This window comes from Rana temporaria, chromosome 5, assembly GCF_905171775.1.
Source record: "Rana temporaria chromosome 5, aRanTem1.1, whole genome shotgun sequence".
NCBI classification, from domain to species: Eukaryota; Metazoa; Chordata; class Amphibia; order Anura; family Ranidae; genus Rana; species Rana temporaria.
The window spans coordinates 148327258-148343292 of record NC_053493.1 but is presented as its reverse complement, the minus strand read 5'-3'; the positions used below and the strand labels follow the sequence as shown (position 1 = coordinate 148343292).

Here is a 16035-nt window from a genome sequence, read left to right as displayed (position 1 = left end):
ATGTGCAGCTTCCTGGCTGATGAATGCAAATGTTCCTCCGGTATTTTTTGATAACATACTGCATTCATCTTGCCATCAATTGTGACCAAATTTCCTGTGCCTTTGTAGCTCACACATCCCCAAAACATCAGTGATCCACCTCCGTGTTTCACAGTAGGAATGATGTGCCTTGTGGACTCCTCTCCAAATGTAGTGTTTATGCTTGTGACCAAAAAGCAAAATTTTGGTCTCATTACTCCAAATGCCAGAAGGTTTAAGGTTTGTCTTCTGTGCTATTTGGCATATTGTAAGTGAGATACTTTGTGGCATTTGCGTAGTAATGGCTTTCTTCTGGCGACTTGACCGTGCAGCCCATCTTTCTTCAAGTGCCTCCTTATTGTGCATCTTGAAACAGCCACACCACATGTTTTCAGAGAGTCCTGTATTTCACCTGAAGTTATTTGTAGGTTTTTCTTTGCATCCCGAACAATTGCATCGCTTGTCCCCACCCCCTTTCCTGACCGGCCGGGAGTGCGTGCTCGGATAAGGGTCTGGTATGGATTTTTTCGGCGTAGGGGTTCCCCTTTAAACCAATACCAGACCCAAGGGCCTGGTATGCTCTTGGAGGGGACACCCATGGTGTTTTTTTTATTTAAAATTTGGCGTAGAGTTCCCCTTCAAGATACATACCAAACACAGTGCCTGGTATTGGCTGGGATTCAAGTCGGATCCCCGTTCACTGAAAGTCGGACATATGTCGGCTTCAAGTCGCAGGGCAAAGCCGGATCCAAAGTAGAAAGAGTGTCGTGTTGCACTAGTGTGAACCCAGCCTTATACACACACATGAATTACAAGCAAACAGATCACAGGTGAAGATTGTTATCTTTAACCACTTGAGAGCCGCGCTGTGGACGTCTTTCGTCCATAGCGCGGATCCCAAGTGCCCAGTGGACGTCCTGTTGTTGACATTCCCTGTGCGCGCCGCTGGAGGTGCGCAGCGGGGAAACAACGTGCCCGGCGCATCGCTGGGAAGCCGATGCGTGTGCCTGGCGGCCGAGATGTCCGCCAGGTACCCGCGATCTGCGGTGACAGCAGGGACGTGGAGCTCTGTGTGTAAACACAGAGCTCCACGTCCTGTCAGGGAGAGAGGAGACCGATGCGGTGTCCCTTGTACATAGGGACACAGCATCGGTCACCTCCCCCAGTCAGTCCCCTCCCCCCACACAGTTAGAACACACCCAGGATACACATTTAACCCCTTCCTCACCCCCTAGTGTTAACCCCTTCACTGCCAGTCACATTTATACAGTAATTAGTGCATTTTTATAGCACTGATCGCTGTATAAATGTGAATGGTCCCAAAATTGTGTCAAAAGTGTCCGATACGTCCGCCGCAATATCAGATCACCGCCATTACTAGTAAAAAAAAAAATCATAAATCTATCCCCTATTTTGTAGGCACTATAACTTTTGCGCAAACCAATCAATATACGCTTATTGCGATTTTTTTAACAAAATAATGTAGAAGAATAGATATCGGCCTAAACTGAGGGAAATTTTTTTTTTTTTATTGGGATATTATTACAACAAAAAGTAAAAAATATTGTGGTTTTTTTTTCAAAATGTTCTGTCTTTTTTTGTTTATAGCGCAAAAAATAAAAATCGCAGAGATGATCAAATACCACCAAAAGAAAGCTCTATTTGTGGGAAAAAAAATTATAAAAATATAAATTTGGGTACAGCGTTGCATGACCGCGCAATTATCATTCAAAATGCATCAGCGCTGAAAGCTGAAAAATGGTCTGGGCACGAAGGCGATTTAAGTGCCCAGTAATGAAGTGGTTAATAGCCATTGAAAACCCCTTTGTGTCAACTTGTGTGCATGTTATCAGGCCAAAATTACCAGGGTATGTAAACATTTGATCATGGTCATTTGAGTAGTTTCTGTTGCGATTATGATTTAAAATGAGTCAACAGTTGATTGATAATAAATGGCTTCAGCTAAACACTAACCACGAGTGAAAGAAATGTTTTTGTTTTATTCACATTCTCTGAAAAATGGCCAATAAGTTCGGCCAATTCTGTAAACGTATACACAGGGTCGTTTCTAGGCAGTTGAGTTGATGCATTTTTTGGAATGCAAAAAAATGCGTTCAGAAGCTTACAGGCATATTAAGCGCTAAACGCATTTAGCCGCGTTTTGTTTGCAGGCGTTTTTCATTTTTGGCCATTTTGAAAAACGCTTCTAAATGTAAGCATGGCAAAACATCGATAAATGCGGCATTTAAACGTGGCAAAATGGACGTTTTAAATGTCGGTCACCATCTATCAAGTTGAATCAATCATTCAGGAGAGGTTGTGAAAACATCCTGTGTACATGAAGAGTTGCAGATTCCCCTCTCTGCATTGCTTGAAATACAGTCTATACTGTACTGCCATGTGCAATGTACTTATAAACATGCAGAGCACAGTGTGAAGCCTGCAGGACACATTTGTTGTTAAGAATACAGGGATGCCATGTGTTTCAAGGCCATGTGAAAGAAAATGGTAGGTCTCCATTTTTTTTCATTCTAGTCTTTAGTCTGTCAGTGATATAAGTGGCATGGTTAGGACACACTGCTACCTTGTCAATAGGCCCCATAGTGCAGTAGCATAGACCAGGTTATTTACATACAACAAAAATAAAACTTTATTAAATAAATTGATGTTTATTTGTTCAAAATACAGTACCTCTTGAATAATTTTTGTGCCCTTGGGATCCTTCATGTTCACGGCTATGCTCTGAGAAAATTATAAAATACAATATATTAAAAACAATTAAGCCAGTGACATTGATAGCAGCGGTGAGCCCACTGCTTTCCATTTGCAATCACAAAACACAAGGATGGTTATGAAATATATAGTACCCATAACAGTTTTTAAATATGTGTGTACTTATCTGCTGCTCTTACTATGTCAAACACTGGAATCAAGTTAGATAAAAGGACCACTAATCTTTAAATCTGAACTCCAGGTATGGATTTTACTGTATAGTTACATTGCTCTGCTCACTCATCATAGGTGTCATTCACAGAAAGCCTTGAATTTTAGTCCGTGAATGCAGGGTTTCTCTGGTTGGACAAGGTGGAGAGTCAGGGTGGTGATGTCACAATCTCCACTTCTTCCAATCAGAAAACAGCTTTAAAGCAGGGTTCCACCCATTTATAAGTCAGCAGCTACAAAAAGTGTAGCTGCTGACTCTTAATAATCAGACACTCACCTGTCCCACGGTCCAGCGATGCGGGTGTATGAAGCCCCGCTCCTCACCTCCTCTTCTCCAAGGCGCCGGCATTCTGACTGTGGGAGTACACTGCATATGCGCGAGCCGCACGGCGCACTGTTAATGGCCGGGCAGTTCTGGGACCTGTGACGTGTCCCAGAAGATTGCAAGGAGGGAGAGGTAAACTTCCTTCTGGCGCCTCTCCTCCACCAAAAAAATTACATGCCAAATGTGGCATGTCAGGGGGTCACCTGCACTTAAAGCGGAATTTCCATTTTTGGGTGGAACTCCGCTTTAACTCATTGAGAAAAATGTAAAGCATTTAGTGAATGGCACTTGTGTCAGTAGGGCAGCCACTCAACACAGGACCCACTTTAGCACAGGTGATCACTTTGGTAGTGGTGACTACTACAGTGACTCTCTGCTTTCACAGCAGTTCAACAGGTATGACATATACACACATACATTGATATACAGTAAAGCTGGAACTATGCAATAAAATCCATATCTGGGCTTCACTTTTGAATATCAAAATGTATTCTGTGCCTGCAATCACACTTTTTGTAATTTTGTATTTTTATTTTGTAATATATATATATATATATATATATATATATATATATATATATATATATATATATATATATATATATATATATATATATATATATATATATATATATATATATATATATATATATATATATATATATATATATATATATATATATACCTACCTAAATAGATCATATTGAATATGGTAAAAGAAAATGGATAATATTGCTTATTAAATATTTAGCATTCTAACAAACCAAGATCCCAACCTGCCTGTGTACCTCAAATTCTGTGTCATATCATTATTGATAGAGATCCTTTTTTTAAAAAAAAACTACAACATGTATATAAATGCAACTTGTGCAGCCCGTGCGCTTCATACCTCATTCCTCGAACCAAATGCATGAAAAATAAAGAAATTATGTTTACAGTAAACCATATGTGTACATAGTTTACAATTTGGGAAAATTATATCCATTGTCATTTGAGTGGGAAACACTAGTATGAATGGCATCCATCACCATTAAAAAATGTGTGGCTTTTTTAACTAGTTGTGGACCGCCCACTGTAGATCTACTATGGCAGAGCGGCCGCTCTCTGTCAGATCATGTACCTAGTACATGATCTTGCACTTCCAGGTCTGGGAGATGCACCCGCACCGGCAGCGACCTGCTCCCTCTGTGACTGGACACAGCGGGAGCCAATGAGCGGGTCCAGCGGATGCGATGTCTGCCGGGACCCACCGATCATTCAGGAGAAAGGAAAACCGGCGGTCTGCCTATATAAACAAGGCAGTTAAGGGTTTGAATATCCCTTCCCTTCCATGCAAAATTAAGGGTCTCTAGACCCAAAGGGTCCCAAAATGTTTTTTGTTTTCCTATGGCCGTGTGTAGGGGAAAGACTGAACCGAGCAGGTTCTCGGCTTTCCCCTCGGGTTCCCCAGCGGTAAAAAGTTTACCGCCGGGAAACTCAATTGTGTGTACGAGGCATAACGCTTTTTTAAGCACCGAAAGCAAAATGTATTTTCTTTTGTGATAGAGGTATTACATTAATGAATAAAAGCTGGCCATTGTAAACACTATTTTTGTTAAATGATTTGTCTCAACCGCCTAACAGACATTTTTGTTGGAAAGCTTGGTCTGCTAAAGAAAGCTGAAAAGTAACAGACTTACTGGCTGGGTCAACAGGTGAAAATAAAAGAAAAAAAAGCCTACAAAAAAAGAAAACTAATGCAACCACCACATATAAGGATTTACAAACTGCAATAAAATGTATGTTTGATTTTGAGTTTGAATACACTTTAAACCTACATTGGAAAATGTGAGCTGGATTTTTTAGTTTGTCCCAAGTGTCGGTTCACACTATCGCGACTTGGGATCCGACTTGTGTCGCCCCAAGTCGCGCGACATGACACATTCAATAGAAGTGAATAAGAGCCGTCTTAATGCACACTACTGAAGTCGCTCTGACTTCAGAAAAGGTTCCTGTATTACTTCAAGGCACTTCTAGGCAACTTGTTCCATTGATTTCAATGGAAGTTGCCTCCAAAGTCAGATCTCCATCTTAACTGAAGCAACTTTACAGGAAAATAGTTTACTCAGGCAAACCCCTCCCTCCCACAGAGCCGATTATTCTGTGATTGGCCACAGCCAAAGTCGCCTGTCCTGGAGGCAACTTTAAGTTGCGTTGTAAGTTGCTTGAAGTTGCGCTGAAGTCGCCTTGCAAAGTCGCGCTGTAAGTCAGGTTGTCCCTGTGTGAACTGGCACTAAGTAAAACTTTAATTTTAATTTATTTTAGAATTTTATACATCAGCCTCAAAATTCAAGTAAAATATTCAAATTAAGTATTAGTATAGTGCTCCTTTTGTCACTTTAGGTTGGCAATTCTGCTGTCTACGTTTTCTGTGATTGCATAACTACATTAAACAGTAATAAAATACAACCTAAAATAACAAGAACTTACATATTAAACAGTTGAATTGGTAGTATAAATACCTTCTTATTTCTATTCACACTGAGAAAATAACTACTTTCAGTTCCTACGAAAGGAGGTCCCCATGACCTTGTATCATCTCCAGATCCTACAGAACAAAATACAGAATAAAGATTATGAATGTTTTATAATAAAAGCATTTGATTTTAGTAAGTTTAAAATCCACTTAAAGCGGTTGTATACCCTGTAAATATTTTTATTTTTTTTACACCTGTAAAGGAAAAGCCATAATGAGCTAGTATGCACTGCATACTAGCTCATTATTAAATACTTATCTTAAAACGAGGTGAAGAGAACTTACCTGGTCCACGGCGAGCGAGATGTCATCTTGCTCCGGCGTGTCTTCCGGGTATCGCCGCTCCAGCGCTGTGATTGTCTAGAGCGGCGATGACGTCACTCCCGCGCATGCGCGTGGGAGACTTCAATTCGGCAAGGTCCGGCGGCTGCCGGTCCTTTAGCCGAGGATCCCCGCTGTGCATGCGCCTCTGCAATCAGCGGCGCATTGCGGGGGGAATATCTCCTAAACCGTACAGGTTTAGGAGATATTCTTTATACCTACAGGTAAGCCTTATTATAGGCTTACCTGTAGGTAAAAGTCAAAAAGTGGGGTTTACAACCACTTTAACATACCCTCCTATATGGAAAACATATAAATGTAAACGATATCTCTGCCACTCAAGAAATTACCTTATATACTTGAGTATAAGCCGACCCGAGTATGAGCCAAGGTACCTAATTTTACCCAAAAAAACTGGGGAAACTTAACCTGTAGGGGGCGCTGAAGGTGTTAAGTGTGACCTAGGGAGTGCTTCTAACTGTGAGGGGGCGTGACTTGCCGCAACACATCACTGATCCCTGTTCCTGATGACAGGGAACAGACGATCAGTGACATGTCACTAGGAAGAACGGGGAGATGTTGTGTTTACACTGACATCTCCCCATTCTTCAGCTCTGTGACCCGATCGGGGGAGACTGATGGACATCGGTGGATGCCAGCGGCATATGCACGACCATATTGGCCAGTAAATTAAAGGGGACGTATATACAGTTGCAATAAAAAGTATGTGAACCCTTTTGGAATGATATGGATTTCTGCACAAATTGGTCATAAAATGTGATCTGATCTTCATCTAAGTCACAACAATAGACAATCACAGTCTGCTTAAACTAATAACACACAAATAATTAAATGTTACCATGTTTTTATTGAACACACCATGTAAACATTCACAGTGCAGGTGGAAAAAGTATGTGAACCCCTAGACTAATGACATCTCCAAGAGCTAATTGGAGTGGAATCAATGAGATGAGATGGGAGGTGTTGGTTACAGCTGTCCTGCCCTATAAAAAACACACACCAGTTCTGGGTTTGCTTTTCACAAGAAGCATTGCCTGATGTGATGTAAATGATGCCTCCAACAAAAGAGCTCTCAGAAGACCAACAATTAAGAATTGTTGACTTGCATAAAGCTGGAAAGGGTTATAAAAGTATCTCCAAAAGCCTTGCTGTTCATCAGTCCATGGTAAGACAAATTGTCTATAAATGGAGAAAGTTCAGCACTGCTGCTACTCTCCCTAGGAGTGGAAGTCCTGTAAAGATGACTGCAAGAGCACAGCGCAGACTGCTCAATGAGGTGAAGAAGAATCCTAGAGTGTCAGCTAAAGACTTTCAAAAGTCTCTGACATATGCGAACATCCCAGTTAGCGAATCTACGATACGTAAAACACTAAACAAGAATGGATTTCAAGGGAGGATACCACAGAGGAAGCCGCTGCTGTCCAAAAAAAACATTGCTGCATGTTTACACTTTGCAAAAGAGCACCTGGATGTTCCACAGCAGTACTGGCAAAATATTCTGTGGACAGATGAAACCAAAGTTGCGTTGTTTGAAAGAAACACACAACACTATGTGTGGAGAAAAAGAGGCACAGCACACAAACATCAAAACCTCATTCCAACTGTGAAGTATGGTGGTGGGGACATCATGGTTTGGGGCTGCTTTGCTGCGTCAAGGCCTGGATGGATTGCTATCATCGAAGAAAAAATGTATTCCCAAGTTTATTAAGACATTTTGCAGCAGAACTTAAGGCCATCTGTCCACCAGCTGAAGCTCAACAGAAGATGGGTGTTGCAACAGGACAACGACCCAAAGCATAGAAGTAAATCAACAACAGAATGGCTTAAAAAGAAGAAAACACGCCTTCTGGAGTAGCCCAGTCAGAGTCCTGACCTCAACCCAATTGAGATGCTGTGGTATGACCTCAAGAAAGCAATTCACACCAGACATCCCAAGAATATTGCTGAACTGAAACAGTTCTGTAAAGGGGAATGGTCAAAAATTACTCCTGACCGTTGTGCACGTCTGATCTGCAACTACAGGAAACGTTTGGTTGAAGTTATTGCTGCCAAAGGAGGTTCAACCAGTTATTAAATCCAAGGATTCACATACTTTTTCCACTTGCACTGTGAATGTTTAGATGGTGTGTTCAATAAAAACATGGCAACATTTCATTCTTTGTGTGTTATTAGTTTAGGCAGACTGTGATTGTCTATTGTTGTGACTTACAGTAGATGAAGATCAGATCACATTTTATGACCAATTTGTGCAGAAATCCATAGCATTCCAAAAGGGTTCACATATTTTATTGCAACTGTATACGCCCATTTACCCAGCCGTGTCATTCTGTTGACGTATAAGTTCGTGCTGCGGTCCTTAAGCGGTTAAAAGAAAAAAAAATGTACAATCACTTTAATGAAAGGCAATGGCGGGGAGGGGGGGGGAGCTACCAACTGCTACCATTGAAGGTAACTGCAGCCTGAAACAGACGGGTAGTAATGTACAGCAGTAAGAAGTTGTGTACTCATTTTAAAGCAACAGGTGAACTTTACTCACATTGCTATCACATAATAATGGTCAATATAGATGGTTAAAACGTTCAAGATATAATGTTACTAAATAACCCAGTCGTGTCTTTTTTAAGCCATTATAGTTCTTCATATGAGAAAAGTGTAGCTGTCAAAGGACCTTAAAGGCAAAGTTCAAGCTTGTTGACAGATTTGTTCTAGGGATAAATAAATGTGTAACGTGGACAAGTAGAAGAATTAGGTGGCCCCTTCTGCACCTCCTCCCATAGTAACCCATGTTCTGACTTCTATATTCAGAAAAAAAGAGGATTTCCACTTGCTGCTGTGTCACTGCATTATGTTTATTTTTTTGCAAAGTATTATTAAAAAGGCCTGATCTGAGTTAATTTTCAAAATTGAACACCAACCTTATTTCTGTGTAGAAAGTTACACGGAGGCATACGATTCACACTCCTCTGCCCACCCCAAGAAGAGCTAGAGCAAAAATGCCGATAACATGGGAGAAATGTCAAAATTGACCCAGACTGCAAGTAGTAAAAAGAGCATGAAACTAGTTTAGAGACACGTGTGACAAATGTGAGGTCAACTGATGGGATATCCCTAATCTGTGTATCTGCCACTCAAGGACTAGTGTGCGTGAGCTACCTGACGCGTGTGCACCACGGGTATGGATCTGGTGAGTCATGGGCGTTGCCGGTGGGATCTTGGGACACGCCATAAATAGACACAGTGCATTCACCACTGGTGTGTTGTGCACAAAGAACATCTCTGCGCCCTAACTGCGGCATCGATTGTAAGCTAATCTATTGATTATTGGCCTATTTTTTGGAGCGGAGGTCTGACTGTTCGATCTGATTTAATACTCCTTATTATCTATAGGATTAAGTATCCGTCTTGAACCTTGCTAAATCTAGCTAACCGGGAGACTGTTCTGAGCAATATATGGTGTCTATATACATCTCTTATGACTATAAGTCCTTATTCCTACACTACTATTTTATCACATCAATTAGGGTTACTTAACCACTTAAGACCCGGACCAAAATGCAGCTAAAGGACCCGGTCAAGTTTTGCGATTCGGCACTGCGTCGCTTTAACAGACAATTGCGCGGTCGTGCAACGTGGCTCCCAAACAAAATTGGCGTCCTTTTTTTCCCACAAATTGAGCTTTCTTTTGGTGGTAGTTGATCACCTCTGCGGTTTTTATTTTTTGCGCTATAAACAAAAATATAGCGACAATTTTGAAAAAAAAATCAATGTTTTTTACTTTTTGCTATAATAAATATCCCTCCAAAAATATATAAAAAACATTTTTTTTCCTCAGTTTAGGCCGATACGTATTCTTCTACCTATTTTTGGTAAAAAAAAAAAAAAAAAAAAAAAAAAAAAAAAAAAATCGCAATAAGCGTTTATCGGTTGGTTTGCGCAAAATTTATAGCGTTTACAAAATAGGGGATAGTTTTATTGCATTTTTATTAATTTTTTTTTTTTTACTACTAATGGCGGCGATCAGCGATTTTTTTCATGACTGCGACATTATGGCGGACACTTCGGACAATTTTGACACATTTTTGGGACCATTGTCATTTTCACGGAAAAAAATGCATTTAAAATACATTGTTTACTGTGAAAATGACAGTTGCAGTTTGGGAGTTAACCACAGGGGGCGCTGAAGGGGTTATGTGTGACCTAATATGTGTTTACAACTGTAGGGGGGTGTGGCTGTAGGTGTGACATCATCGATTGTGTCCCCCTATTAAAGGGATCACACGATCGATGACACCGCCACAGTGAAGAACGGGGAAGCTGTGTTTACACACAGCTCTCCCCGTTCTTCAGCTCCGGGGACCGATCGCGGGACTCCAGCGGCGATCGGGTCCACGAGTCCCGCGTTCACGGAGATTCGGACCGGGTCGTGGGAGAACGCCGCGGGCGCACGCCCGCGACCACACGGCTGGGCTTAAAGGGCAACGTACATATACGTTGATGTGCCCAGCCATGCCATTCTGCCGACGTATATCGGCGTGAAGGGGTCCTTAAGTGGTTAAATAACTTTTAGTTTCTTTTCTTAGGCTCGATTCACACTAATGCGTTTTTTGGTGCATTTTGCATTTTGCAGAAAAGCAGGGAAATTTTTTAACATGGGTTCCTATGGAACATGTTCACATCAACGCTGAGAGGAACATTGCGGGCGGTATTAACCTTTTATCGGCCGCTAGCGGGGGTTAATACCGCACCACTAGCGGCTGATTCCCGCGACAATCCTGGTGGTATAGCGCCGCTATTTTTAGCGGCGCTATACCGCCACCGCGGCTCCCGCTTCAATGTGAAAGGGGCCTTATACTGGGAATTTTCTTAAACACGCAGGTGCACTAATTATACATTCATCAGCACACTCTCCAGCTGGCCTCAATCCTTAGGGCCCTTTCACACAGGGCGGATCAGTAATGATCCGCCTCCGTGTGTCCGTAAGCTCAGCGGGGATCGCTCCGTATATCTGTGCACACTGTGCAGGGACCGCCCTGTCTTTTCTCCGCTCTCCCCTATGGGGGAATAGGATGAACACGGACCGTCTGTCCGCGTTAATCCGATCCGATCCACAGACTGAAGAAAAAATAGGGTTTTCTTCCGTCCGCAAAATCGGATCTTTGCGGAGGCGGGTGATTACGGGTAGGGACCTTTATCATCCGTAAACGGATTGATGAAAAAGCGGACATACGGTCCGCACGTCTGAAAGGGGCCTAACAGTAATTTCTATGCTAGAAGAGCCCAGGTAAATTTATCCTGGACTAATTTTGTATCATAGTCAGTTCTAACAGCACCAACAATATTGACATGGCTTTAAATAGGGACCGTTTATTAAAAAACATATATAAATCAATTATTTTGCAGACCTTCCTGTATCCAGAGGGGTCCCTACCCTTTAGGAATTTTGATGCCTATGAAATTGCAGAGACGTTCTCCCCAAGGTACATAAGTATTACGAAATCTAAAATGATTACAATTCTATCTGTACATATATGATTTAAATAGCTACCGTAACTGTTATGTGCATTATATTATATATCTTTTATTAATTTAGAATAAACTACTGGATATGGGTGTCCTTCTGAGAACTCCTGTCGGTCACCATCCTGATTCTGCCCCTGGTGACTTTTTGTTTGGTGCAACTCCCTATGGTGAGACATTTGGGCGATACTGGGGATAATTCCTGGGATGCCTTTCTTTATATGGGAAAATAATACTAATACATGTGTTTTCTTATTTATTTGTAGTCACATGACAAAATCTATGTATGTACCATCTGACAAAAATATATATATGTGAAAAGCTCCTGAAGAAGCGGTTGATACGAAAAATCCACAGAACATGTTGAGCAACTTAAAATCAATATATTATGGATGGTTTGATATTCTACTGGGTGACATTAGGATGTTGAATAATTAGCTATCTCATGGTTGTCATGACTAAATATTTTATTCTATGAATATGTGAATAATTTTTCTTACCTTGTAATAAAATTATTTTGTAATTTCTTAAATCTTTGACTGGATATCAGCTTAATATTTATTTATTTATTTATTAAAATGCTTATAAAACACAGCGCAGTCTTACACACGTGCCTCGATGCGCTGGCGGGATAAAAACAGAACAGAAAAGGGGCAAAAACTACATCGACCAAACAAGTGACAATACTGTACCATTAAAGTGGTTGTAAACCCACTCTTACAACTTGCACTTACAGGTAAGCCTATATTAAGGCTTACCTGTAGGTGCAAGAAATATCTCATTAACCTACACGGTTAAGGAGATTTTTGCAGAAAGCACTGCACTGATGTCTACGGCGCATGCACGCTGTAGACAACGACGCAGGCGCACTGAGCGTCCTGGCATTATGATTATGATCATGCTCGGATTATGCCGGTCCCACGCAGAGAGTGACGTCATCGCCGCTACGGCCAATCACAGCGCCGGAGCGCCGATACTCAGAAGAAGCGTGGAGGGGACATGGCGGCGGAAGAGGGGAACGAGAAGCGCTTCGGGGGCCTTGATATCAGGTAAGTCATTCATGATGCCTTTCTCTTGCAGGTTTATTTTTTTTTAGAGGGAAAAAAAAAAAAATCGCCTTTACTTCCTCTTTAAAGTCCATCTCTAGCCTCCTTCCAATCCCCTGCTTACATTTTGAAGGGACGAAGATACCATTTAAAAAAAAAACTTTTTATATTCAGCACTCTTATATATACCCTATATGAAAACTCTCCTAGTGTGTGGTAGTGACAGAAGCAGTCCTTGATGCAGAGACCGAGGTTGGTCAGAACAGGAGGGAGAGCAAAAAAAGTGTGTCTTGTCTTATTCTGCATCTACTACAGACAGGACACCTTTCGGGTGACTTTTAGGCTGGGGTACCAGGAAGGACATCAGGAAAATGCCTCTCATGCAACCGGCTCACTGCATCTGGATTTGGTGTTTGGGCCACAGCACATTCTGGATACAAAAGGGCTGTGATGATCCACTTCTTTCTGGTGCTTTGTAAATCACAAAAACATTATATATAGACAATTGAAATAAATTAATAGGAACTTTTTTGTACCAGTGTAAGTCTGCAGGAAACTAAGTATGGCTTCATAATTTGGTTGTTGAAGTCCACCCCTCCAATATTAAGATTATAGTCGTGGACACAGAGAGGCTTTTCAACAACACCATATGCCATACAAATTTGGATTTTCACATCTGCTTAAATGAAAGACAGGATGAAAACATCTCTTTTGTCCTTTCACTTCACTGCAAGAAGTTCTTCATTGCGCAAGCAGGGTTTTCCCCCCGAAGTCGGGTGTTTATGAGCCATTGGGGGAAGCCCCAACGATTAGGTCGCACGTTGCCACAGCACCCAATTTTAAAATTGAAAATCAAAGTGGCACGCTTCTATAGAAGTTGTCCACGTACAAATGGTACCCCTTGCAGAACAAACACAGCACCAAGTCCCATACTATCTTGTTACTACTCCCTGTGTAGTCTATGCAGTTGGGGGACTCTACTTTACGGTCTTTTCCCTCATAAACTCAACATTTTTATGTATAGCCTGTCGCCTTCTCAGAGAGCTTATACATTTTGACCCCATATCTGCCACGCTTGCTGAGGAGATGGTGCTTGATTGCAAGGCGGACAATGAAATGTATGAGGCATTCTTATAAGCAGATGTTTTATTGGGGAGTATACATATCTGCAAATTTCTCAGAGAGGCAGTTTATGAGGAGACAAATTTTTGTAGAGCCTATCATATTCAAGGTCAATCAAAAGACAACAGAATGTATTATCACTAAAATTAATGAAACGCGTTATTGTTTCATATCGTTTCCTGAGCATTGCAGCAAAGAATGTGAACATATGATGAATCAGGTCTGTGGACCACTATAACCACAACTCATTCTTTTTTGTAATATGAGTAAAGATTGGTTTGGTCCACAATCAATTGATACAGATCCTCTGTGAAAAACAGCTGAAAAAAATCAAGGGGATTTGTTAAATTTTCCACCTGAATTCGGGGTTAGGCTGTGATTGGGGTAATAACAGGCGTTGCTGAATCTGGGGGCTGCCAATCAGGATTTGCAAGCACCTCTGGAAGGACACCATGAGCTGAGTAGGAACTAGAGTCAGATGAAGAGAGCATCATCTGACTGAAGGGAGCAGTGTCATAATAGAACAATGTTACTGAAAAGTGACTAGCTATAGGCCACACACACAATGCATGTTAATGACCCCCTTTGTTCCAGCACCCTTGCACTTGTATAGCCTAGTATACCCACTGGGCTGAAGGGAAAAAAACTGACAGTTTAGGTTGGAGCCACTGTACTAACACTCCAATGTTAGTACAGCGATCTCCCCTGCTGTCCTTTTGTGTTCTGCCAGAACACAGCAGGCAGTGCTCTCTGCTATTGGCGGAGAGCACCGATCAGGAGCTGGTCGGCAGACCTTTTTCGGTCAAGCCCCTTTGACCGAAGCTGGCCGACTTCTGTTTAACTGGCTGAAGTACATCGTTACATAGTTAGTCAGGTTGAAAAAACAAGTCCATCTAGTTCAAATGGTACAGTACACATGGGTCCAATTTCAGTTGGTTTCTGTTGAACCAGCCAATGCCGCCCGACATTCGGCCCGTCTGTAAATGAGGAGATCCCCAGTAGGGTACTTAAAGAAAAGAGTGCTGAATGCATAAGGTTTTGCATGTTTGATTACAGGAGACACTAAACTGTGTTTTTGTGACTATATCTCTGTAGGAGTTTGCAGTAGGAGTGCAGACATTTCCTGTGTGCATTTTCAATAGAAGAGGCAGGCAGAAATGCATTATCAAGTGGTGTGAAGCGGCTACCTCATCCTCCTGAGAGCAAGTCCAGATAGAAGGAGAAATATTGCCAACTTTAAAATGCCTGCACCAAAAAACTTTTGGGACATAATGGCACGGCCACATTAAAAGGGAATAACTCTGAAATCCTCCACTTGTAAAAAAGCATAGTGTGCTACGCACTACAGATCGCGATATTAAATGCCAGGAACCAGTGCTAACCATCAGGGAAACCCTGTCTTAGCTTAAATATGACAGTGGGCCTACTAGAGGTCCAGCCTTCCCCGATCATGGTGTGTATACCCCCAAAGGGGTCTTCAGGGCCTGGGAATCATAGAAACCCTGGACTTATATAGCACCCTGCAGCCAACAACACACTTTATACTTCATGCCAAGGTGAGCACCTAATGTATAATCCAGTGCCCAAAGCATACATCACAGGCCAACCTAACACAGTGGGTTCCGGATACAGTCTTCACTTCCAGAAACTGCTAGATAGCCCAGGGCAATAAGCAGTCAGTTCTTATTAGAAAAATCAGACAAAATAATTCAATGGTTTAAAAATAAAAATACTTCTCCAGAGGAGAACAGGTCTATCAACTAAGAAAACTAGCAATAAATTGGAGATGGGTGTCAAATCACCTGAAAGTAGCCTGCATATGACCCATGGTCTATAAATACAAGTCTCGCCCAGCAAAGCCAGTGAGACCAGGAAGTGAAGGGAGAGAAAGGGCTCAGACGTGCACAGCGCTGGATAAAATGAGGGCTCCCAGGTAAGTAAAAGGGGGAGGGGGGTGATACATGCAATGCAAGAAAGTAAAAAAATATTTAGTCTTTATAACCACTTTCAATGGGGACAACAGTTTTGTTGACCCTGGCGACAACCAGGATTTCTTTCACTTCATGTTTTTGCTACACAACAGAAAGTGAAGGGAAATCTCCCCAATGAGACACAAAGCTGACAAGGGTTAAACGCTATCCAAAATGACAGAACCTTTTGCCATTAGTTCTACCTTAAGATAAAGAATTGTTTCAGTTCTTGTTTTT

The 16035-nt window shown here is 41.7% G+C and overlaps 1 protein-coding gene across 1 annotated transcript in view; it reads right to left on the bottom strand.

Annotated features, from left to right (window-relative positions):
• SUGCT (succinyl-CoA:glutarate-CoA transferase) overlaps positions 1-16035 on the bottom strand; it is a 1112375-nt gene that overhangs the window by 1082323 nt on the left and 14017 nt on the right. The window contains exons 4-5 of the mRNA XM_040353242.1: positions 5788-5873; positions 2710-2760 (exon numbers count right to left, since the gene is read on the bottom strand). Coding sequence (XP_040209176.1) covers positions 2710-2760; positions 5788-5873 — 137 coding nt within the window. The remainder of the gene's footprint in view (positions 1-2709; positions 2761-5787; positions 5874-16035) is intronic.